The sequence below is a fragment of the Dasypus novemcinctus genome, chromosome 21 (assembly GCF_030445035.2).
Source record: "Dasypus novemcinctus isolate mDasNov1 chromosome 21, mDasNov1.1.hap2, whole genome shotgun sequence".
Lineage (NCBI taxonomy): Eukaryota > Metazoa > Chordata > Mammalia > Cingulata > Dasypodidae > Dasypus > Dasypus novemcinctus.
The window spans coordinates 36397923-36423169 of record NC_080693.1 but is presented as its reverse complement, the minus strand read 5'-3'; the positions used below and the strand labels follow the sequence as shown (position 1 = coordinate 36423169).

The 25247-nt window shown below is 55.0% G+C and overlaps 1 protein-coding gene across 1 annotated transcript in view; it reads left to right on the top strand.

Annotated features, from left to right (window-relative positions):
- KSR1 (kinase suppressor of ras 1) overlaps positions 1-24377 on the top strand; it is a 151649-nt gene extending 127272 nt beyond the window's left edge. The window contains exons 11-20 of the mRNA XM_058283821.2: positions 1207-1248; positions 3606-3660; positions 4408-4456; positions 5271-5650; positions 6518-6614; positions 9371-9504; positions 10216-10347; positions 11587-11722; positions 16658-16791; positions 21481-24377. Coding sequence (XP_058139804.1) covers positions 1207-1248; positions 3606-3660; positions 4408-4456; positions 5271-5650; positions 6518-6614; positions 9371-9504; positions 10216-10347; positions 11587-11722; positions 16658-16791; positions 21481-21559 — 1238 coding nt within the window. The 3' untranslated portion in view covers positions 21560-24377. The remainder of the gene's footprint in view (positions 1-1206; positions 1249-3605; positions 3661-4407; positions 4457-5270; positions 5651-6517; positions 6615-9370; positions 9505-10215; positions 10348-11586; positions 11723-16657; positions 16792-21480) is intronic.
- The last annotated feature ends 870 nt before the right edge of the window (positions 24378-25247 follow it).

Sequence of the window (25247 nt, the reverse complement as noted above, 5' to 3'; positions counted from 1 at the left end):
GCGGGGGAGGGGGCTCTTGTCCAGGCCAGGCCACCGCTTGTCACCAGTCGCCAGTCCCTAGAGCTCCAGGCCCAGGAGGACCGAGGCACGGCTCCTCCGTGGGGCCGCACGCGAGCTCCCCGTGTAGCATTTCTGGGCCCGCTCCACCAGGCTTCCAGGGACGACGTTGGAGAAGGAGGGGAGGGAAACATTTCGTAGGAATCCTTTCCCCCTCTGCCTGTGCCTCTGCTTTAACACGCACGTGGCTGGCTCTCTGTTAACACATCGTCCTGAGCACACCTCCCCTGCCTGCGACGGATGAGTGGGGCCCATTCGATTAACCTCCTCTCGAATTCTGCTGTCATTGTGCTCTGAAACCGTGCCTTTTGCCAAACCTCCTAGTTTGGGTTTCCTAAAAGGAAGGGCCTCTTTAAAAAACAGCCACAGAAACTGACCTTTTTCCAATGTCAGCCTGACCTGCTCAGCTGTCCCTGATGTCCCCGGGCTGGGCCCCTGTTGTCCGCTGCACAGAGCCCCTGCTCTGTCCACAGTTGCCTCCCTCTGATCTGGCAGCACAGCCACTAACCGGAAGTAGCTGCTCCTGCTGTCCGCACTCAGTGCCGTGGGGCAGCAGTTCAGCTTATCTTCCAGGGGAAACCTCCCGTTTCACAGTGAGGCACTTGAGGCTCACGAGTTAACCAACTTCCCAAGGTGCCAAGCCCAGTAAAGGTGGAGCTGTGGCCTCTCAGTCACCCCTGAGAGAGGGCTTTTCTTTTCGTGGTGACTTGAAGCCCTGCAGTACCCCTGAACAGCGAGGCGGGAGCTGAGGGGGCGAGGCCATTTCCCCCCCCCACACACACACACACAGAAACCCTTTCCCACGGTCACTTTCTCCTCCTCCATTGTATTTCGCCCCCTGGGCTCACATGCATTTCACAGAAAAGTGGGCCTGGGAGGCCAAGGAATGGGCTGTGGACCTCTGTCCTCCAGGACCAGCCCCTTTGCCCCTGGGGGTCCTGCAGGCACCCCTTTCCTCCCAGCCCTTCCTCTCCCTCCTGCATGGATCGCCCCATTCCTGCTGGGCCCACCTGGGGTGGGGCAGGTGGGGAGCTGTACCGGCAGTAGCCAGCCCCTTCTCCCAAGAGGGGAGCCGATGCCTGCCCCCCCCCCGCCCCTCGCTGTGTGTGCCGTTCTGCCTGTGTGACTCACCTCCTCTTCTGTTTAAAGCTGCCTACTTCATTCATCATAGACAGCAGTTTATCTTTCCAGGTGAGTCCTGTGCATGGTTTCACTAACTGTCCCCCGCTGCAACCCCCTTTCGTCCAGTCCGCCTGGCTGCCCTCTCCCTGGGCACCGTGGAGTTTGCTTGAGTCTCAGGCCCACCTATTTTGAGAGCTGAATTCTGACAATCAAGACTGGGCAAGGGTGTGTGTGGTGGGGGAGTGGCCTTGAGGCGAATTCCTCACATGGACAGTGCCTTGCTGGGAGGGTCTAGAGTCCAGTCTAGCCTCTTGCACAGAGACTGCAGGTGACTTGCTAAGTCACACAGCCAGAGTGGCTCAGAGTGACAGAAGCAGGATTAGAATCTGGATTTTCAGAATGGGGAGAGAAGACTTTCTGCTGATGCTTTATGAGTATCTTCTACCACTTCCCTCCCTATCTAATGACGGGGAAGCTACTATGCTGTCCTTTGGAAGGGGAACCAGTTTGGGAAGGTTTGCAGGCTCCACCTTTTCAAGTCTTACCACACAATGCCATCTGCTGGCCTTCACTGGAAATGCCTCCTCATTGCTTAAAGTTTCAAGGAAAAAAATTTTCAACTGAGAATCTCATTGATTCCCTTCCACAAAAAAGATTTTTGCACACCTATGTGCCCACCATTGCATTTGACCATGTTTCTGTCCCTAAGGAATTTACAAGATTAGTACTTGTTCCCCAGGCTAAAGGTGACGAGCATTAGTGCAAGTAATCTGTAACTTTCAAGTCCTACCTTAGCTGCTGGGCAGTTCTCTGTAACAATGTGTAGCTCAGTGTGTGTTTCCTGAATTAGACTGACCTGTTTTGAGGTCATGGTATTTGGTTCGCCCAGGTCTTTCTCTCCCTCCTCCCAGCACATCAGGGGGTGACTTGGAGCAGTTGTACATCCTTGCAGGGCCACTCAGACCGCTTTGCTCCAGGGTGGTGGGGGTCAGGGGCCTGGCTCTGCCCAGCAGAGGCTTCTTTGGGAATAGCTGAGGTCCCTCTGTGGCCCACCCCCCAGTTTTTGCTGCAGTTCCCCTCCAGGAGGCTCCTGGTTGCTGGCTCTAGGATGGTGTGCCGGGGAGTACCCAGACGCATTGAGAAAACGTGATACTTTTCCAGAAGTGTCCGTTTTGCTCAGAAGACACGGAAGGAAATTGTAGCTCTTAATTAAAACAACAGGCACATTTGGGAGCAGAATGCAAAAATACACCTTGAAGGAAAACCAGAAAGCTTCAGGGACATTTTTTCTCCCCCCTTGGAGTGCTGTTCCTCCCTGGGCCCCAGCCCCCTCCCCAACAGGTGTCCTTATCTTCTGTGGAGACATTTGAGCAGCGTTGGGTACTAGACGTATCGGGCCGCCCCCAGCAGGCTGTGGACAGGATGTAGTCCTGTCTGGAGGATCTTAAAAGCAGAGGCTCCCAGCAGCCAGGGTCCCCCAGAAATCATGCCCAGGATGTTGGAGGCATGTGTGCACCTCCCTGATAAGAACCCACGGCCTCTGCTCCAGTCTCAAGTCTATAAGGTCCTGAGGATGACGAGAACCTCAGGTTCAGATGCCCTTCAGCGGTGGCCTTGGCGAAAGCTCTAGAGAGCGGGTGGAGGAGGTTTGAGGGCTGAGGGAGGTGGCAGGGCCGAGGCCTCTGATAGCTTGAGCCCCAGCTACCAGCAGCCCCAGCGTCTGCCAGCCGCCCTGAACAGGAAGAGAGAGGAAAGAACTGCAGAGGGTTTCCTCTCCAGCGCTTTGGGTCCACACAGGGATGACCATCCCCATTTGTGGTTTGCCTGGACTGAGAGAGTTCCCGGGACACAGGGCTTTCAGTGCTAAAACAGGAAAGCCCTAGGCTGGGGTCAGCTCCAGCTGCCCAATCCCATGGATTCATTCCTTCCTCTCCCTGGAGAGCTGTTCCAAATGAGTCCCAAACCCAGAAGCCGAAGGGGTGAGGCCCCTGACTCTGGTAGGAAATTCCCAGCAGCTGTGCCAGCACCAGGGGGCGCCCGTGAGCCGCCCGCAGGCCCTGCATTCCACCTCTGCGGGCTAAGCCAGCAGGGAAGGGGGGTCAGGTCCGCAGGTCCAGTAAATAACCAGTTTGCTTTTACCACTTGTTCCTCCGAGGCAGTTTGGCCACAGGGGAATGGCACTGATGGGGTCTCGGCCACCTCACCCCTGGAGTCCCTTCCTGGGCAGAGCTGTGTGAGCACAAACAAGTCCTACAGTGGCCGAGCCCATGCAGCGCTTTGGGGGAAAGCACACGCTGGCACTGGTAGACACAGCCTGAACACACATGGGGAGGATGGCGGTCCCTGCATGTGCTGGAGTTCAGGCACCGTGGCTTTACAGGAGTGGAAACATGGTCTCATACTTTGAATGGTTTTGTTTCCGCCAGACATTTCGGCCTTTCCGCAGACAGCCCTGCCCTCCGATGCTGCCGACAGTACCCGGTAGGCGTCCCCACGCGGCGGCCCTCCTCTCTAACAGGGGCCCGATGAGACTGGACCCGGATCCACGCCACCACCCCCCACCTTTAAATCCTGCCCCTCTCGCTGTGGACGCTGAGATGTTTCTGAGCCAGCCAGGAGAGAACTCCTTGCACAAATGCACCTGCGTTCACCCAGTGAACTCAGGAGGATGTATTTGCTTCCGTTTGGTCAACTTTGGGTGGGGCTGCACGTGAACCTGAAGCAGTTCTGTGCCCCAGGAGCCAGAGGTCAGAGAATGCCTGCTAAAAGCCACCCCTACTTTTGGAGCCTTGATCATGGCAGCACCTGACCCACCTCCCCTGCTGTGGTCTCAGCCCCAGGAAGTAGGTATTGACATCTGTGTCATCCTCATGGCAGCTCAGAGAGGTTAAGAAATTGCCCAAGTTCACACAGCTGGGAAACGACAGAACCAGTTCTCCAGCACAGGTCCAGTGTGTGTGCTTGGAATCCTGTAGCGAGGTGTCAGGTTGGAAAGGGGCCTTGTGGTCCCTGCACCGCCCTCAGCCCCCACCACCCTCAAGTCAGCCTGGAGAAGGCCCAGGGCTGGAGAAGGAAAGAGGCAGGACCTGGTCCCGAGCCTCCTTTCCATTTCCACACACCCACACTGCCCCGGGGGTCACAGGAGACTCCAGGCCTGAGGCCCGAGGACTGTTGCCTCAGGTCTGCCGACTGAGGGGGTCCCCCTGATAAAGCCTCTTTTGCTCTTAGGCTCGATGACCAGCCCAAAGCAGGCGTGCTGGAGGATCACGAAGTGGAGGTGAGTGAGCGTGATGGAGCTCAGCCCTGCGCAGTCCCCCTTCTCGGCTTCTCCCTCGCCCGTGCAGGGCGTGCGAGGCCCTGGGAGTGAAGGGCTGCTGGGCCCTGGCTGGCTGTGCCAGTGCCTGCCGCACAGCTGGGAAGAACGCGGCGGAGGCTGTGAAGCGAGATGCCCTTTGCTTTTCTGGTTTGAAGCTCACTCAGTAGGCTCTTGGCGCCTGTGGCTCTCATCCCCGGCCCTGCTGGTGGGGATCCAGTCAGTCTGGGGGGGGCCAGTCGTCCGTATTTTCTCAAAGATCACCAGTTGATTCTGCTTCCAGCCAGGGCCAAGAACCACCGTCTTTAGCCTTGAACAGAAGCGTCCACAAATCCTGGCTCCCTGCAGTGAAGTGTGGCTTAGGGAAGGTTTACAGACTGATTTACTCCTGCCCGGGGGAGAGTCAGAAACTCTGTGTTTGAACAAAGCAATGCCCAGAAAGGAGGAACATGGTTAAATTCTTTGCCAGGGCTTTTTAACACCCTTCTCTAATGATGAGATGTTGCTCATAGGAAGGTCTTGGAATGTTAGGGGAAGACTTCCGAGATCACCTGGGCCAACCGTTCTCTTCCGTAGATGAGGAAATTGAAGTCCAGGGAGGTTAAGTGACCTGCCCGCTGTCCACAGCACACCAGTCCAAGCTGCAGCTAGAACATGGCTCCTCTGACCCCATGCCTCGTTCCCTTCTCTTGCCCGACCAGGACTCTGGGACAGGAAAGAGAAGTTGACTGAGCCTGGATCTTGCTGCTCCTTCTATCCTTTCCTCCTCTTCTTTCAGGCTGAGGAGCCCGAGGCTGGCAAGTCGGAGGCAGAAGACGACGAGGACGAGGTGGACGACCTGCCGACCTCCCGCCGGCCCTGGAGGGGCCCCATCTCTCGCAAGGCCAGCCAGACCAGCGTGTACCTGCAGGAGTGGGACATCCCCTTCGAGCAGGTGGAGCTGGGCGAGCCCATCGGGCAGGGCCGCTGGGGCCGGGTGCACCGCGGCCGCTGGCACGGCGAGGTGGCCATCCGCCTACTGGAGATGGACGGCCACAACCAGGACCACCTGAAGCTGTTCAAGAAGGAGGTGATGAACTACCGGCAGACGCGGCACGAGAACGTGGTGCTCTTCATGGGGGCCTGCATGAACCCCCCGCACCTGGCCATCATCACCAGGTACGCCCCCCACCCGCGTCCGGGGCTGGCTCAGCCTCCCTCTCCAGGAGCCCTGTTGTTTCTGTGCAAGTTTTAGTATAAAGTGGGACAGAGACGAAACAAATAGTGGGGCATAATCTCCCATTCGCCTAACCCCATCGAGGTTAAAAAACAAAACTGCACCTCTCTAAGGTGAGAGAACATTCAAATTTTCCAGAAAGTTGCCAAGTGAAGGCTGGTCTCCTCCTACCCCAACCGGGTGCTCCTCCCCAAAGTGGAGCCTGTAAATGACTCCTTAACATTTTTTCCATTACAGCACAGACATTTGTATATAGTCACCTATTTGTACCTTTTTATTTGTCCCTTTTAAAAAAAAAAAAATGGTAGAAAAGACCATACTGTTTCCCCCTGGCTCTCTTCGCGTGATTGCAGGTCTGACACAGTCCTTATTTTCTGCAGCTGCATAGTGTTCCGTCACATGGCTGAACCCACTGGTGTGCTCTTGGGAAGCCCTAGGCGGTAGCATTTGGCAGTTCTGATGATGTAAATCCTCCTCCAAGGTCGATTTCAGGCTACCAACACAGTGTCGCTGAAAGTAGAGTGGAGTTGGGAAAAGAGTTGCAGTCGGCTCTGCTCCCGCCAGCCGATTGCTGTTTGCACCGTAGTTGATTTAGCCAGTCCTCTTCTCCCGGACACTTTGTCGTCATGAGCATCCTCCTTCCTAGACCTTGGTGAACTGCTGTGGGAATATTTGTGGACTGGGTCAGAGTATGCATATTTAACATTTTGGTGACTATTGCCCAGAAGGTGTTCACCAAGTTACACTCCCATCATCAGGGTGCAAACTGTGTTTAAAAAGTGATACTCTGACCCTGCCACTCTCGACAGCTTCTGCAAGGGGCGGACGTTGCACTCATTCGTGAGGGATCCTAAGATATCTTTGGACATCAACAAGACGAGGCAGATCGCTCAGGAGATCGTCAAGGTAAAGGAGCATCAGCTGCCAAGGACCAGGGCACGGGCTTCTGGCCAGTCCCAGAAGTCCTGGTCACCCTCCCTGCGCTGTCTCCCCTTCCACCTGGGCGGGACCCCATCTCCTCCCTCTCTCTGTGTCTCGTCCACTTGGAGCTGGAAGCTGTGTATCAGTCTGTTCTCTTAGAATTGAATCGCTGGGGGAGGAACTCGGCAGGGGCTTATGTGAGTCAGCTTTAAGGACCAGGAAGCGCAAGCCTGAGTCCTGGGCCCACCCGCTGTGTGACCTTGGACAGGTTGTCTAGCCTCTCTGAGCCTCTGCTTCCTCCTCTATAAAATGGGGTAACAGCACAGCTTCCTTCACTGGACTGGGGTGAGGATAAAATGGAGTAATACACGTAGAGAGCATTTAGCCCCAGGCCTGGACTTAGGAAGAGTCTCTTAGGGACATGGTGGGGAGGGGATTCTTAAAATTTCTGAATCAAAGTGTCATGAAGGCACTCGGGCTCAATTCAGGAAGACTTTTTGCTTTCCTTCATCATATTTTTAAAAAGTCATTGAATAAAAGAATGAGAGGAAAGCTCATTTGTTGCTTTATTTACCACAGACAGGCCCAAGTAAAAAGTAGAATACTGCGGGGTAAGGATTCCCGCCCCGCCCCCCCCCCTTTTTTTTAATAACTGTTTTACTTGGAAAACTTCCTCTTCCAGTCCCTACCCAGATTTTTCCCCCTTTTCTTTTTCTCCATTTTCTCCTTCCTTCTCTCTTCTCCTCACTCTTTCCCTTTCTTCTTGATAAAAAATCACAGTGATTTTGTGGATTAACCAAGAATTTCCATGTCATTTTCATGCACCTAAACTAATGAATTAAACTTTTTGAAGACCACAACCAAACGGTCACGTGCATGCATCCAACTGTGGTCTTATTTCAGGAGGTTGGAGGCAGGACTTCATTTCCCCCAAACTTGCTAGCCACTGCTCCTGTATATCTCCCTCACTCTATCCTCCAGCCCCCAACTTTTGCTCTCCTTATCACCAGACCTCTGGGGGCATTTGTGCGTGGATGCTAACTGGCTGAGTTACGATGAGTGAGCCGTCTGGAGAGACTCCGGGACGGAGGAGAGAAGTCCCTAAGAGGTTTTGGAGCTGCAGAGCCAGAAACCGCTGGCTTTATTTGGTGTTTGTGCTGCTGAGAAATCACCCACTACCTCTTTCTGCTGCAAATTTCTGAGCCACTTCCTTTTTATATGTATCTCTGATGCTTCAAGGCTCAGAACAAAAGAAACAGGGCACAACCCTTGGCTGGAGGATTTATAACTTTTACACTGCTGTGGAAACACTGTGCACTTATGGGAAGGGAAGAAGGTGTTTTGCATCATGTCTCTTTCAACTGGCCTTTGAGGGCTTGGCACATTTTTTAAAAGTATGAACGAGCAGAGGCTCAGGGAGGTACAGCCAGTTGCCTGTAGCCACACGGCCGGTCCCTGTCCATCCAGGCGTGGAGTCTCTGACGCTGTCTACTGGGGAAGGCTTGTGCCTTGGTTTGGTGTGAGAAATGGTCAGGTATTTTAAGAAGGATTGTCTTGCATTCAGGAAGGCATTTTGGAAGGAGTCAATTACTCCTTCCTGGAATTCCCTGCTTCCATTTCAGGACCACAGCTCTCAGCAGGCCTCACCCTCCTGTCCCCTTCAGAAGAGAACGTGCCCCCCGGCCTTGCTTGAATTCTTCTCTGATGCGCTCCAGACCCTCTTGGCACTGAGCTCTTGCCGGGCCTTGAGCCCTTTCTGGCTCTGCCTCAGTTTTCATTCTTTCTGTTTCCTGAAAGTAGCTTTTCTTGCCCCAGACCTCAGCTTTTCACCCCTCACCCCAGATGACTTTGAAGCCACGGAGGTTTTGCACTTGTGTGAGGGACCTGGTGATTGGGGAGACTGAGAGGTGGATTTACATTTGCTTCTTCCTGAGCTGGCAGCGACTGCCCCAGTCATGACATTCTGGCTGGTTCCCACGTGTGTTGGGGGACAGGGGAGTCCTGAGCTTGGCACTAGAGGGCAGCTTTGACCCATTTGCCTGCTCATCATGGTTCAGTCCAAGTAGAGCGTGGCTTGGAAATCAACCCCCTCCCACTGAGTCCCCTCACTTGACAGATGAGGAAACTGAAGCTCAGAGAAGCCAAGGAATGTGTCTGAAGTCACAGAGAGAGCTAGAAGCTGAGCCAAGACGGAACTTGAACCCAGGACTTCCGTCTTCATCCAGTGCTGCTTCTACAGCACGGATCCTGGGGTTGCCCAAACCTGGGACCCTTGTGGAACCCCCTCTCTGTTCTCCCACCTGAGACTTTGCCCAGTCTGAGGGCAGAGACCAGAGGCCTGCAGAGCCTCACAGGGACCCCAGCTCACCTGGGCCCCTCCTGACCTACACAGAGGTACCGCCTGCTCGTTACATGTCTTCACTCCCCCACCCCACCCCCCGGCCTCACAGGACCCAGTCTCAGGTGGCTGCTTGGCAGCGCAGTAGCACACGAAGAACACGACTGGCCTGAGATGAGATCTCAGCGCTGCTACTTAACTGCTATGTGGCCTGGGGCAAGTGACTTCTTGCTCTCTGAGCCTCAGGTTTCTCCTCTGGAAAATGGGGACAAGGTACTGCCTAGGCTTGGGAAGGTTGAACTAGAGGGTTCGGGCAACGCTTGCAGCCCAGTGCGTGGCCCAGGGTGGAAACTCCGCATCTTCCAAGTCCGGCCTGCTCCACCCGCCCCCTGACGTCTTCCAGGGCATGGGCTACCTGCACGCCAAGGGCATCGTGCACAAGGACCTCAAATCCAAGAACGTCTTCTACGACAACGGCAAAGTGGTCATCACAGACTTTGGGTTGTTCGGGATCTCGGGCGTGGTCCGAGAGGAACGGTGAGCTGGCCTCGGGGTCTGGGGGCGCCTGGGCGAGGGCGGGGCCTCGGGGTCTGGGGGGGCCTGGGCGAGGGCAGGGCCTTGGGGTCTGGGGGGCCTGGCAGTGGTGGGGCCTCGGGGTCTGGGAGGGCCAGGGCGCTTGCTACAGTCCCCGAGGGCAGCCCGGCAGGGAAGAACGGGTTTCCTTGGTCCTGCTCCTATACTCGGGTCCAGAGTCAGGTTTGGGTGAAATGTAAAGTTCCTCCTGGCACTTGGCTCTCCGGCAAGAGCACCCGAGAGAGGCTGTTTCCCTCCCTCACCGCTGGGGCAGGGCCCAGGGCTCAAGAACCCCAGTGTGAGGAAGAGCATCGAGCTTTACTTTCCCCAAATCTTGAAGGGGAAAGGTCTCTCCCAAAGCACCTGGGAACACAGAAAAGAAGGTGCAGCCCCAGGCCAGGTTTTGAGATTTCCTGGTTGAGCGGCACCCCGCTGTCCCGCACGGAGGCTCCGGCGCCTTCAGGGGCAGCTCCCTGCCGAGGCCCGTTTTGGTGCTTTCCTAGAAAAGGCCTGGTTATCGCCCTTCTGGGCGTTTCCCCCAAGCTGACGGGGCTTTTGCTAGTGCAGGAGCCAGGGGCTGCCTTTCAGGCGCTTTTCCCGGGCCGGGCGTGGGTGGTGGGTTCTTGCTGCCGGCTGAAGGGCCTGTCTCCCTTGCCCTGGCTTGGTGGCCCCCAGGCGCGAGAACCAGCTGAAGCTGTCCCATGACTGGCTGTGCTACCTGGCCCCTGAGATCGTGCGGGAGATGGCGCCCGGGAAGGACGAGGACCGGCTGCCGTTCTCCAAGGCCGCCGACGTCTATGCGTTCGGGTGAGCTGAGGGGGCCGAAGGAGGGTCCTGGTGGCCGTGAGGGTTGGGGGAGTGGGCGTTTTGGGGCATTTAAAGCCCAGGCTTTGGGTTTCGAGTTCTGGCTCCACCACTCATTGGGGGGGATCTGCTTCCTTGGCCTTCTGTGGCCCCCCACCCGCTACGGGGAGAATAGCAGAACCGCCTTGGGGTTGTTTCATGGGGATTAAATTTGGATGATTGTATAAAATGCCTAATACTGCTTGTTGGCCTCACCCCTTGCCCTGAGCACACTCATCAGCGCTAACCAAGCCCTGCCCAAGGCCAAGATTTTTGGGTAAGTGAGAAACTTTCACCCAGCTCAGCCCCTCCCACTCTGGGAGGGCGGGGCATCCTGCCAGGCTGCCTCTTGTGCCCCCGCAAACTCACAGCGAGGGAGCTGGCCAACAGAAATATAAGGCGAGCCCCAGATGGAGTGTAACATTTCCTGGAAGGCACCTTAGAAAAGAAAAAGAAATAGTGAAACCCATTTTAACGGTGTGTTTTATTCAACTCACATCCAAAATACCTCTTTGGCATGTCATCAATATAAACACTGAGTTGTTACATCCTTTTTCCCACAAAGTCTTTAAAATCTGGTGTGCATGTTACACCTGCAGCCCGGTCCAGGTAGGACTGTCTCCGTTTCAAGCACTCGATGGCCCCACGTGGCGAGCAGCCCCTGGAGTGGACGGTGCAGGCTCAGGGCTCCCCTCGATAAGACTCCAGGAGGCCGAGAGAATGTGGAGAGTCTGCCTAAAGCCTCCCTCCCCCCCCCCCCCCCAGCCACCCTGCCCTTTCTCAGGATGTCTTTCCCACCCGGTGGCTCGTCTTCTCATCCCCAGGTCTTTAACTGTGTCCTCTCCTGAGCGTCCGTGTGTGCCTTGGCACAGCTTGACACTTAGTTACTTCTCACCACAGCCACGAGGCTGGCATCAGCCCCACGAGGTCCTACAGCCGGGACAGGGTCCCATGGCTGGAACGCGCAGCGCTGGGGCTCACACGGGGGTGGGAGCACCCGCCAACACCCCGTCAGGTGCGGCGCCTGTGCTGCCTCAGGCTTTCTACCTAGCAGCCATCTCTGCAGCCGGAGGGCACCTCCAGGGTGAGGAAGGGCTGGTAAAGGATCCTGGATCCTCTGGCTGGCTCCTGGCCTGCAGCTGCCGCCCTCTGGCTGCAGAGCCCGCGGGGCAGGGGCTCACACCGCGTGCCTGGTCTCCGCAGGACCGTTTGGTACGAGCTACAGGCGAGAGACTGGCCCTTTAAGAACCAAGCGGCGGAGGCCCTGATCTGGCAGGTCGGCAGCGGGGAAGGCGTGAGGCGCGTCCTGGCCTCGGTCAGCCTGGGCAAGGAAGTCGGCGTGAGTAGCCACGTGCGGGCTGCGAGGGAGGCCGGACAGCGGGCGGGGCCGGGGCGCGTTGCCTGGCTGCCCCTGAGATGTGGGGCCAGTGAGGGGCTCCCCCTCGCAGGGGTCTAAGGTAGAGCTTAAAAACCATACACTTTTGCTGAAAATTGGGGAAAGAACAGGGAAGCATAGAGAGCACGAAAGCTATCCGCTCCGCCTCTGGATTTCCCGCTAGTCTTCATCCCACCCACCCAGAGCCACGGTTTTAATTTAATTAGATGATGAAAAGTTTGTGAACCCTGTGTGTTATTTTCATGACACTGCCCAGAAAATACAAACAGGCTTATGCCGTGGTGGCCAGTCTTTCTCCGTGATGTTTTCATCACTGCTCAAGAGCAAACTCAAGTTTCCATGGCAAATTTGTTTTCAAAATGCTGCCTCATGGTACGTGCTGACCGCACGTTTCTGAATGCCTCTCATGGTTTCCCTGCATTGTGGTTAGTAAGTTTCCTCCACAGCCCAGTCGGTAAATAAAAGAATCCCAGGCATCGGTATTTGCGGTGTGATCCGTGATAAGCCTGTGTTTACACGTCGGGCAGGACTGGGGCACCCGGATTCCAGCTTTGATGTTAATGAGTAACCCCAGTAGGAATCTGGGCAGCCTGATAATGGAAGAGTTCAGAGGGCGCACATGGCACTTCTCCAGGTTCAGGAATACCGTAGCTGTGAGCCTCACGTTCAAGTCACAGAGGCGGCAGGATCGCTGTCTGCAAACTCTGGGACAGGCACACTGATGAATGCAGCCTCATCTCCTTCAAAGATCTCGCTTTTTTCCTGGTTGGTCTGGTAGCAAGCAGCAGGGACACCTGCAGAGCGCTTCCCTTCGGTGGTACGCTTTACTCCATAGTGGTGCAGCCATCTGGCAGGATATCCGTGCAGGGCTGCTCCGAGGTCTGCAGGATTCCCCTCCGGAGTCACAGCACCAGGCTCTTCCTTAGCCAACTTGTTCTACTTTGTCTGGAGCCCTGCAGGGCGGTAGGCGGGGCGGGCGGGAGCACCTTCTCGCTGCTCTTGGGCACGTCCTTCTGGGCCTCCTCCTGGGCCAGAGCCATGTGCACGCCGCCCTCACCGAGGCGCACCCTCGGGAGCCGGAGGAGGGCAGCGCAGGCGCGGGGCATGGGCTCAGGACTCCAGGCTCCCGATGTCGCCTCCATGGCCGGGTTCTGGGCTCAGCTCGGATGGCGGCTGAAGCGGCTACTGCCTCCTGGCCTTCTTTAAAGATATTTAAAACATTTATATCGTTAACAAAATCAGGATCATACCTGATAGCTGATTTTTTTTAAAAAATTTCAGTGAACAGGGAAAGAATCAACAAGAAAGACAATCCTTATAAACCAGAAGTTGGCGGCTATGATGCTTTCCTTTGTCCCCATCTACCTACATTGCCCCTGGTTTTTTCCCCCATGTGGCATTGTATACTCTACCTCAAATGATTAGCAAATCTGCTTTCTCTCCTATGGTGACATCGTAACTTACTTTTCTGTCATTAGACTTTAGGTTATTCCAATGTTTACCTTGTACAATAAAATTATTAAAGACATCTTTATATAAGCCAGAGTATGTATATGTTTCCTTTATCTGAAAAAAAAATGTTCTTCAAACAATCTGACTACCTTTCTGCCTGCTTCATGGTGGGAAGGGCTGGAGCAGAGTACAGAGCTGTCAGCACTGGGAGTCTGGGCTCCGTGCTAGCTGCACAGATTTAAAGATATCAGTGCCAGGGCCTCACCCCCAGGGATGCTGATGGAGTTGGCCTTGTCATTGGTAACTTTAAGTTGTTAAGCAAATCTCCTCGGGTAACTTCCATTAGGCAACCAGAGTTCTGAATTAATTGAGCTAGAGGTTTGGAAGGATTCCCTATAGTGCCAGGTTATGGGTCTTTCTTTGAAGCTTTTGAAGAGTAGCTTGGAGAGGGGGTAATGGGGTAGGCAGGTGAGGGGAAAGAAAATGTTACAACACTTGACTGCTGGCTCATGAGAGTTCTTTTTCTTGTTGAGTCTTTTGTTTTTAATATGTTGCTCTTGCAGGGGCGGGGTGGACATTGTTGGCTAATGACTATAAAATATTCTTTTTTTTTTTTAAGATTTATTTATTTATTCCCCCCCCTCCGTTGTCCACTCTCTGTGTCCATTCGCTGTATGTTCTTCTGTGTCCACTGGTATTCTCATCAGGTGGCACTGGTATTCTCATCTGTGTCTCTTTTTGTTGCACCATCTTGCTGCATCAGCTCTCCGTGTGTGTGGCACCACTCCTGGGCAGGTTGTGATTTCATGCGGGACGGCTCTCCTTGTGCAGGTGCCACTTCTTGCGCGGGGATATCCCTGTGTGGGCCGGCACTCCTTGTGCACAGCAGCACTGCGTGTGGGTCAACTCACCACATGAGCCAGGAGGCACTAGGTATTGAACCCTTGGACCACCTATATGGTAGGCGGGCGCTCTATCTGTTGAGCCACATCCGCTTCCCTATACAAATATTCTGAGTCATAGTCAAAAGCAGGGCGTGCCTTCTGAGTGGCAGCTGCCATGTAGTTCACCCCTGGGCAGTGCTTCATGTGCTGAGGGAGCCACAATGATTTGGGTCTCCTATCTCAGTCTGCCTGCACTTAGGGGGAACCAAGAAGCCAGAGGGTTCATGAAACCCAGCAGTCTTTCAACCCATTCTTTCCCACCCCAGGCACCATCTCCAATGGCACCCGCCTTCCTTGTTCCATCAATTCTACATGTCATTAGCCGCTGCTCTGGTGGCTAGCCAGGACCACGTTTTCTTCTTCATGGGTTCAGCTCTTTTCTTACACTCTGCCAATTGTTCCCCAATTTTGCTGGCTTCTAATTGCCTTTCATTTTTTCTTGGTGAGAGAAGGAGCCAACACCTTCTCCGTACTCCTGAGATCTTGCAGCTCCTTCCACATTCTGTCTATTGAATCTGCTCTATTCTCAGAGCCTTCTGATTCTTTTTATAAGGAGTTTGGGGCCTGCTGTACAGCAGTTATCCTTCTGTTTATTTTCATTCATTCATGGTCAGTTGTACTATTTCTTGTTAGCTTATGTCTTCACCTTTCTTTTTTTGCAGTCCAGATAACCTAAGAAACTCCCTCCCACTGGATACATGGGAGATCATCTTTGAGTCCTTGCATACCTAAAAAGTCCTCATTTTTTCCTTATACCAGGAGCAGAGCTCTTGGTTCAAAATAATTTTCCCTCAGAACATTGAATATTTGCTCTGCTGTCTAGTGACCGCCCAGTGCGTGGTCAACAAGTCTGGTGTTGGACTGATTCTCAGGCTTTCGTAGGTGACCTGCTTTATTCTTTCTGGAAGTGTCCAGGATCTTCCCTGGATCCCTGTTACAGTGAGATTTTATAGAGCTATGCCTGCATATAGATTTGTGTGGTTTTTTTTCAGTGAGGGCCCTTATCATCTGAAGACTCTTGCTTCCCTTCAGAAAATTTCCAAGTTTTCTTCTGTTATTTATCTTATCATTTCCTGTCCTCTGGTATCTTTGTTTTCTCTTATAGGGGTTGCTATCAAACAGAATTTGTCCTGTTAAGGTGAGTCTCCATGTTTCTTACCTTGGATTTTATATCCTTATCTACAACATCCTATCCACAATCTGGGGGTATCCGTGGCTTTGCCTCCTAGTACTTCAAAGAGCATTTTGTTTCAGAAGTCCTGTTTTTCATTTTAAGCCCTTCCATACATTCTGATCTTGTTTTTTGAATGCAGTAGCTCCTGGAGGTCCCTGCCCTGATGCCGCTTCCTTCAGAGTTCAGTGCTTCTATTTATTTTTGGTTTCTCTCTGGTTTTCCTGACATGGGTCCAGTTGTATTTGAGAATAAGGGCCCGAGTGCTGGTTCTGAGCCGTGGGGTGCACTCTGCCCTGTTCTCAGATCACCTTCTTCTTCTTCTTTTTTTTTTTTTTAATTTTATTTATTTATTTCTCTCCCTTCTCCCCCCCACCCCAGTTGTCTGTTCTCTGTGTCTATATGCTGCGAGTTCTTTGTCCGCTTCTGTTGTCAGTGGCACGGGAATCTGTGTTTCATTTTGTCGCGTCATCTTGTTGTGTCAGCTCTCCGTGTGTGCGGCACCATTCCTGGGCAGGCTGTACTTTCTTTCACGCTGGGCGGCTCTCCTTACGGGGTGCACTCCTTGCGCATGGGGCTCCCCTATGCCGGGGACACCCCAGCGTGGCAGGGCACTCCTTGTGCACATCAGCACTGCACGTGGGCCAGCTCCACACGGGTCAAGGAGGCCCGGGATTTGAACCTCGGACCTCCCATGTGGTAGACGGACGCCCTATCCACTGGGCCAAGTCCGCTTCCCTCGGAGCACCTTCCATACCTGTTTTGTCACAGGTCTCTGCTCTGGAGGTACTAACATCTGTGTGGGAAGAAGGCCTGGGTATGGGTGAGTGGGACAGCTTGTTCTGCCAACTCTCACTTGATGCCCTGATATTTGGGCCTTCCTGCCACTCCAGCCTCCTTTCTCACTAACCCGAGGCCCCCGCCTCCACTGCAGCCAGCCCACACGCCGAGCATCAGTTTTACCCCTTGGTGTGCTTCCTTCCACGTTCCGCCTACTGAAGATCAGTGACCCCCATTTCTGCTCTTTCCCACTTCTAGTTTATCCAGCTGTAAACTCCACTCCTTTTATTTCAGTGAGGTCAGAGAAGGAAGGAGGGGATGCGAGCTCACGTGTTTCGTTTTGTACTGGAGGCACCAGTACTCTTCTGAAATGCAGTGAATCCTCATCCCTAGTCCAGGAAATGGCTTTTCCTGTTCATGTCGGCAGGGTGTTCAGGGCCTACGAGCCAGGGGGTGGTGAGAGCATCAGAGGACCCCAGCCGGGCGCCCGCAGCCAGCCCTCGTGCCCACTAATGCCGGCTCCGTCTGTAGGAGATCCTGTCTGCGTGCTGGGCTTTCGACCCGCAGGACAGGCCCAGCTTCACCGTGCTGATGGACATGCTGGAGAAACTGCCCAAGCTGAACCGGCGGCTCTCCCACCCTGGACACTTCTGGAAGTCCGCTGAGTAAGTACCACCTTGCTGAGTCAGGCCCTTGCCCTGGTTCTTAGACGGCACCCCCTGCTCTGTTTGCCCAAGACTCTGCCCTGGAAAGTATATAAAGCAGATTAGCCAGAAGGTGAACAATTCCCTTGCTCCAAGTAATACTAAGGTTTAATTACCCAAGTGTATTTTGAGGACTTTTTGAAAGACCAGTGTCTCCAGTTCTCACATGGCTAATTATCAGATCAGAGCTGACGCTGGCCCCAGGCTAGGCCAGGACAAGAAGATTCTGCCTGAGGAAGGAGCTGGATGGCGCCAGGTGGAGGTCAGAGCGCGTGGGTACTGAGCATCGCCAAAACAGGCAGCGCCAGGTAGCCTTTAAAATGGCACAGACTCAAAGAGCTTTCTGGAACAAAAAGTCAGCCTCCATTTTGGGAGCCCGGTCACTTGGGCTTCTGTGGTGCTTTGACTGTGGAAGCCCCTTCACCCCTTGTGTTTAGCCCCACAGTCCTGTGCACCCCTGGGCAGGGCTGGGCGCCACCCCTGAGGCCACTGTCGTCTCCCCTCGGTCCTGCTGAGCAGGCTTTCCTCTCTATCCGTCTGGTCCCGTCGTCCAGCACACTAAAAGAGAGACCCTGGTCCTGCCACACGCCCTTGGCGGGAATCTGAGAAAGCCCTATCCTTTTTCTGGACTCCGTTTTCTGGTCTCTAAAAGGAGGGGGTTGGGGCAAGATCGGAGTCTGAAAACCTTTTCTGTAAAGGGCCAGGGGATGACTATTTTAGCCCTTGCGCCCAAGGGCAAAATCAAGTTATAACCGTGTCCCTGGCACAGGCTGTCTCGGTCATGCAACTCTGCTCTGCAGCCCGGATGCAGCCAGACAATATGCAAACCAGTGGGTGTGGCAGGGTTCTAATAAAGCCATATTTATAGATGCAGAAATTTGGATTTCATGTCATTTTCACATGTCATAAAATAGTATTCCTCCCCTCCCCCCCTCCCCCCCTCCCCGCTATTTGGAAATGATCAAACCATTCCTAGCTCAAAGATCATATAAAAATAGGTCATGGGCCAGATTTGGCCTTCAGGCTGCCCCTGGACCAGGTGAATGTTTTAAATTCTTTAAAGGTGCAGGGCACTTTCCAAAAGTGAAATCTCACACAGAGCTGCTCTGGATAGGGGTGGGGGGCCTGGGCCTGGCTGCCATCCCCCACCGTCCCAGGTAGCCTGAGACACGCAGTCTCTGTACCCATGTAGGTGGGTGCACACCCAGTGTTATACTCAGAGCCCCTGAGAGAAGCTGCCTATGCCCAGGTGTGTGGCGTAGCTCCATTTCATCAGCTTAGTTGGCAATAGCATGCAGTTTTGGCACAAATCCATCCTATTTTTGGCATTCTTGGCTTTTATGCTTATGTTGGATTTGTCATGTTCCTGTATATCAACCTCTAATGGAATTAGGTGGGCTTCAGCTTTCGTCATGTGAAAATGTTACCAGTGAGCTAAGATGAACAATAGTGAGTGTTCATAGAGCAAGGATTGCCAGAGTTTTTCTGTAAAGGACCAGATAGTAAATATTTTAGGCTTGTCGGCCATATGGCCCCCGATTTATGTGTTCTTTGTTTTGGTTTTGGTTTGTTTTGTTTGCAATCATTTAAAATGCAAAATCCATTTTTAGCCTATGACCAGATTTGAGTTTGGTAGCCCCCACCTTGAGAAAGAACCAAACCAGGGCTCCCACTGCAGGGCTGCCTGGACAGGGGCTGCAAGCAGGAGAGCTATAGTCCCCATTGTTGATTTAGGCCAGCTGGAGGAGGCCTGATGGATGGCCGTGTGGAGTTAGGGAAGGCCGGGTCTTACAATGCTCTCAAGATGGTCAGGGTCTAGTACAGAGGGTGCTGGGATGTTGCCATTTGGGGTGAGGGCACCGGTTAGCTGTTGCTGAGCACCTACAACACCCCAGGATACCCAGGGCTGGCTTCTGGTCTCGGGAGGCAGAGCAGCAGGCAGGCACTGCAATGAAACCTCCAGGTGGCAGGTCACCTCCCAACCAACGGCTCCTAGCACTGTCCCAAGAGCATTGTAGTTGCTTGACAGGCATTTGGATGAACGACCAAACGGGCAGATGATTAGTGTGCCGAGTGCCGCACCAAGACATGGGGCTGTGTCGAGGAAGAGTCCAAAAGAGGGGCCGTTGGAGCTGGGTGTTGAGCAGGGGGTATCCAGGCAGGGGCCGGGGACAGTCCTGGACCTGCAGGCGTGTCAGGGAGGGTGACGTGAGGGGGCGACGCCAAGCTCGAACCTGGTCCTGTCAGACCGCAGGCACCTCGGACTTCTCATCTGCCAAAGGGAAGGCGAGTGTGGACGTCCAGGAGACGATGCAGGGTTCCCCAAAGACCGCCCGTCCCCACCTTCTCGTTTCACAGGTGGCAAACCGAGTCATTTCTTAGGCAATTACGTGCCCCAAAGCATGCCAGGGGACCCGAATGGGTCTGTGTCCAAGGCTTTGGTCGCACTCTCCACTTTCTACACACCCAGCCTCTAATTCTCACTTTCTCTTTTCTTTCCCATTGGTCTCGTCGCTTTTTTCTTTCCGGGGGTGGTGGGTGCGCTGGCCTGGCCCATCTTCTCCCCCTGCCCACCATCGTGACTCCTGCGGCCCCCCTCCACCTGCCTCGTCACCCGCTGGGTCGGCCCGGGCTCAACTGCACGCTCTCCACTCCTGGCAAAATGGGTGTGGGCACCCCAGCCGCTGGCGGAGCCGCTACTGCGGGAGAGGACGTTACAATCAGCCTGACTTCTGAGCACTCCTGTCGGGTTCTGGAAGAACAGTGTGTTTTCCGCCTGTTGCCGTTATCCCGTTGCGCACCCTGCTTCCTTTTTGTCTTTGCATCCCCGCTTCCTCCTCTTTCCGTGTCTCACACCCACCAGCCAAAGCGACATTCTTTCAGCTGAAATGGCTGGCAGGGCCACGCAGGGTTTGTTTCTCTCCAAGGGCTATGAGGAAAGACCCCGTGCAGGGCACGCTTTCTGTTCACGAGCCGTGGCGGCCACACCTTGGGCCGACGGCTTATCCCTGGGTGGGAAAAACCTTGGATGGCTGGTCCGAGTCCCCGGGGCCTGGTCTGGCCCGAGCCCAAAGGTCCAGGCCAGTGAGCAAACATTGTAAGCTCTAACTTGTTAGTTAGAAAGTAAGTCGGGGGGCCTGGGGGCTGCCTCTGCCGGGCACCTTTCCTGTAGGCACAACCACACGCTGGGCATTCCAGAAAAGGTTCCTTGTGTCCGAGCTTACCCCGCTCCCCAGCCTGGGTGCTGGAGTCGGGAGCGGCCCTCCCTTCGCTGCAGGGAAGGAGGGCCCCTACCCGGCTGCTCGCCCAGGCCCTGTGGGGGCTGCGGGCACTGACGCCGCTCTCCCTCTCGTCTCTCTCCTGTAGGTTGTAGGCCTGGCTGCCTTGCATGCGCCGGGGCTTTCCTCCTAATCGACCGCTCGGGACGTGACTCCTGCTAAAACGCGGCGCGAGATGTGGCACTAACCCGGGGATGGCGTCTCTGCTGCTCCAGTCTTCTCCCCCGAGACTTCTTCTTTGGCTTGCCTGTCTGTCCAGCTGGCCTCTTCCCTCTCCGCGTGGCCCGCGTGTGCCTAACTGCTCAGCAGGAAGCTCCCACTAACCACACCGCCCAGGGTGGTTTCAGCAGCTCTGAACTGCCTCCCAGGACGGAGCTTTTACTGCTCTCCCCGGTTTCCTTCTGCGGGGTGGTCTTGTTTTTGTTTGGGTGGTCCTCTCTCAGAGCTGACGGCTCAGTGAGATTAACCCCTCCTCCCTGAGCATCCCCCAGCCCCGGGCGTGCCCATCGCACCTAAGGCAGGGGTTCTGCGTGGCTTCTAACACGTGGGGGTCTCATCCAACAAGGAGTGGAATGATCTCAGAGCTGCCAAGAGCTGTGGTCACAGGAGTGGTAGAGCAGAATGCCCCGCTGCCCTGGACCCCGCTGCGGCCTGGGTCCTGGAGGCACCCTCAGAAGAGTTCCTGAAGCAAGGGGTGCCTGTCTCCAAACAGTTTCACTGATACAAACAAAGCTTCTGCCCCCACCCCTCTGCAAATTTACCACTTTTACATCTGCTCAGGAGATTCATCTGCTCCTTAGACGCCGAGTCAGCCTTGGTCCAGAGGGTGGGCCACAGCCCATGGAGAGCAGGGTCACTGGCGTGCTTACTGAATGCAGATTCCTGGGCACCACCCTGGCCTCCCGAGGCCTGTGCTTCTAGAGACAGGCTCTGGGAATCTGCATTTCAACCAACTCCCCAGATGCCCCTGATGCACCCCAAAGTTTGGGAGTCATTTCCAAAAGGAGTGCTAGATGCCCCTCTCAGTTCTGGGGCTCCCATTTCTCTTCTCCCCCAGTTTCACACACAAGAGTCTTCCTGGGCTGCAAATGAGAAAAGTGCTCAGATGCTTACTGCAGTTCCTGAACTTACTGGGTGCCAGGGATTCAGAGATGAGTGAGGTGCTGTCCCTGCTCTCGTGGGACGAGAGTGGCCGAGGCCTCAGCCCCTCCAGCCACAAGTGACCAGAAGCAGCCGTGCAGTCACTTCCCCTTCTTGGTGGGTGGTCTTTGCCGAGCTTCTGGAGCTGGCCCACTGCTTGTTTAGCTAGTGTTAGCCTAATTCTGAGCAAGACCAATGAGGCTGTAACCCTTGTTTTTCTTCCTCCTTGCAGCATTAACAGCAGCAAAGTTGTGCCCCGGTTTGAAAGGTTTGGCTTGGGCGTCCTGGAGTCCAGTAATCCAAAGGTGTAGCCAGGTGTGCAGGTTTTCCACTGCCAGTTTCTTTTTGTGTGTTTCTCAAACACCCGAACAACCACCGTGGGAAAAAAACACTCTTCAAAATGCCAGCCTCCTCCCAAGCCGGCGCTGCAAACCAAGAGCGTGAACCATTCAAGCACTCCAGAGATGGAGCCACACGTGCCGTTTCTTAAAATGATGCCACCTACAACCGAACCTGTCCAGACAGCAAATGTTTACATGTACGTTTCTGCTGCATGAACTCGGTGTTTTACAAGAGGTGATAATAAAAAACCCAGAGTCTGCAAGGCACACTGGCACTACTGGCTGGGAGGGCGGAAGTGGCCGTCCCCTCTGGAGGACCCTGCAGGCAATGAGGGACGAATACCAGGCCAGAAGGAAGAAAGACACCAGGACCGTGGCTCTTCTGGGGGTAGGGGGACACCGCAAGGAGGGACCTGGCCTCTGCTTTGGCCCCAAACCCCACCAGTGGGGAATTTCCCTCTACAGGGTCTCCCCCAGGCCTGTCAAAGGGACACCGTCCTTTCTTCATCTTGCAGAGGACACCTAGCCACGAGCCCTGCTGGATCACAGGGGTCGGAGGTCCTGGAGAGCTTGAGTTCATCTCCAACCCCGTAATCCAGCCCATTCCTGTAGAGACAGACAGAATCCAAACAAAAACCTGGACGGATCCAGTGGTTCATGGCAGGTGACCCTGCAAGATGAGGAAGCGCCCACCTACCTGTAGAGATGTGCTGCTTTCGTGAGGCCCCCAGGAAGGCCCCAAGGAGCAGGGGCCTGGGCCAGCCAGCAGCTGTGTCTTGAAGGCCAAATCAGAGAGAACAAGGAAGGGAAGAAGGAAGGGAAGGGGAGGAAGAGGAGACGGGAGGGGGTGGTGCCCAAGCCCACCCTTCCCAGCCACGTGGTGACTGGCTCTCTAGATACGCGTCCTCAGTAATGCCAGAAGGCCCCGAGGCTCCCCCCTCTTCCTCTTCCTCAGTCTTGTTGAAACCTTAGCTCAGTCTCGGCTCTGAGCGGATATGGGGAGGTGTGTGGCCCACCCACCCCTTTCAATGTGCACCTGGCCAGGCCCTCGGTTTCTAGAGCCTTCCCAGGCACCACAATCTGGCCTTGGCGTAAAATGGGCTCTTCAGCCAGAACCTGTGGGGTTGCCTTCCCGCGCTTCTGGCCAGGCCCCCCTTGACTGACCACTACTTCGAGAGCACAGCTGTACAGCAGTGCAAACACACCCCAGAGACTTTCTCCATAGCTCCCCCCATCAGCACCCCTAAACGATAGCACCTTAACCCCAGCTAGGGAGTGGAAGGAAGGTAGAGGAGCTGCAAACCAGTTAGATTCAGCTCTGTGGTTGGCTCCTGTCACCCCACCATCCCTATGGCTTCCCAAACTAGCCCTCCCTGCGACCCCACCCCAAAGCCCCCTGGTGTGTCTCTGCCACCCCCGTGGATGTGTCGGTCTCCCCCCCACACCTGTGCCTTCCACGGGTTGCAGCCTGCATGTCTTTGGCCTCTTACCTTCTGGGGTCACATTCTGAAGCCCCAGCTCAGTGCTGACACTGGCCTTCCCTCAGCAAGGGTGACCCCACTGACGAACCAGTGAGCCCCAGTCAGCTGAGACAGAGCCAGGCTCGAACTTCCCCTTCTCCTGCCTCCAGGCCAGAGGAGGCTCCCAGCCCACAGAGGCAGCTTGTTTGGTTTTGTTGTTTTGTTGCGTTTTTCCCTTTCTTGTAAATGCCACATCCTCAGTTCACTTCAACTTGAGAAGCTTTGGACCCAGAAATGGGAGAGGTCAGTCCCCACCCTTAAGGCACTGACGATTGGGTCCTGCTCTCTGCCACCACCCCAGAAACCGTTAGCCCCCCAGGGGGTGGGCCTGAGGTACTGAGGAGCTCCCCACCCCGGGGCCCTGGGCAGCCTCCCGCGGGCTCTCAGGTCTGCGCCCCTGCACTGCCTGAGGGCTAAGAGATGTCTGAAGACCCCCCAAGGTCCCGCCTCTCCCTGCTCGCCTTCGGGTGACTGTGAGTGGAGGTTCGGAGCGCGCGGCCCTCTGTGTGGTCTCGCCTGCTGCCTTGGAAACACACGGATGACAGATACTGTGAATTCAGCCAACTGTGAAGGGGATGGAGCTGCCAGGGGGCCTCCTTGGAGAGAACGCTGGGAGGGGGCCGTGGAGATGCCCACCGGGGTCTGTAAGAGTGGAGCCCCCCGCTCTCAGCCTCCCCTCCAGCACCTGAGGGTCTGCGTCCCTGCTGCCTTCAACTACCAGAGCCCCCCACCCCGGTGTCTAGCCAGCCTGGGGGCCTGAATCTTAGCTGCTTGCTGGTTAGCTGTATGTGTAAGAAGGTTGACCTAGGTCTCGCCAAATCAAACACACGGGCAGGGCTCTGGAATCCCTCTGCGGCCTCGTGCCATTTTTCCTTGTGGTCACAGAGGGGCCGGAGCTCTGTCAGCCTGTGTCTTTGTTGTTCTGTACTGAGTGGGGGGAGACATAAATGTGAAGCTGGTCGGGGAGCTTGTGTGATGCTGCGACGTCCTCCTGGGTGTCTGCGGTGCGTGCAGACCCCATGGAGCCTGCGGCCATGAGGGACACACTCGCTTTTCTGAATGTGATGTAAAATTTGTACAGTAAAAGTTTTTATATTTTCTATCAACTGCATTTGTCTTCCAGAAATGCTATTAATTTAAATTAAAATGGTTAGTATTAACAGACGTGCTGTATCCATTGTTTTGTTTTGTCACTGGCGAAAATACGCCCTTTGTGTCCCGTCAGACTGGGCCTCTGGAGTGTGCGAATAAAGTTATACCCCAAGGTGCTCTGGGGCTCGTGTCTGCTTGGTGCGTTCCAGGTGAGTGTTGGAGACGCTTCCCTGCTGGGACAGGTGGCAGGGAGGACAGGAGTAGAGGGCTCAGGAGCGCTGGGGACTGCTCCGGGAGAAGGGCTCCTGCCAGGGGGAGAGTGGCTACCCCGGATGAGAAGCAGGTATTTCTGGGCAGGTGGAGGAATGGGGAGGAAAGCGTTCTGGAGGCCCCCCGCGCAGAGCAGCAGTCAGCCGGCCCCGCCCTGGCGGGCCCCGGGCCCGGGCAGGCGAGCCAGGCCAGCAGCGGCCCCGCGGCTGGGAGGTGTCTTTGCCTTACAGAGAAGCCTTGGCAGGGGCTAGGGGGCCTTCCTCCAAATCCAGTTTCTAAGACGCCACAGAGAGGTGCTTTGGAGGTTGGAGTAAGCAGGACAGCAGAGCAGAAGGGGAGTCAACATTTGTGGGGCACCTGCTGTGAGCCGGGAGGTGTTTGCCCAGGGTGGGATGTGAGCAGTTAGAGAGCTCCATTGAGTCTGAGCCCCTGAGGTCTACTTTTTTTTTTAAGATTTATTTATTTTTTATTCCCACCCTCTTGCGGCTTGCTTGCTGCTGCTCTCTGTGTCCATTCACTGCACATTCTTCTGTGTCCACTTGTCTCTCTTTGTTGCGTCATCTTGCTGCATCAGCTCTCTCTGGGCGTGGGCCATCAACTCTCCACGGGCACAGGCCAGCTTGCCTTCACAAGGAGGCCCTGGGATGTGAACCCAGGGCCTCCCGTATGGTAGGCAGGAGCCCAATCAATAGAGTCACAGCTGCTTCCTTTGGGGTCTACTTTTAATAGTTAAACTAGTCTAAAACGTATTAGTAACACTGATAGTAGTGGCAAGC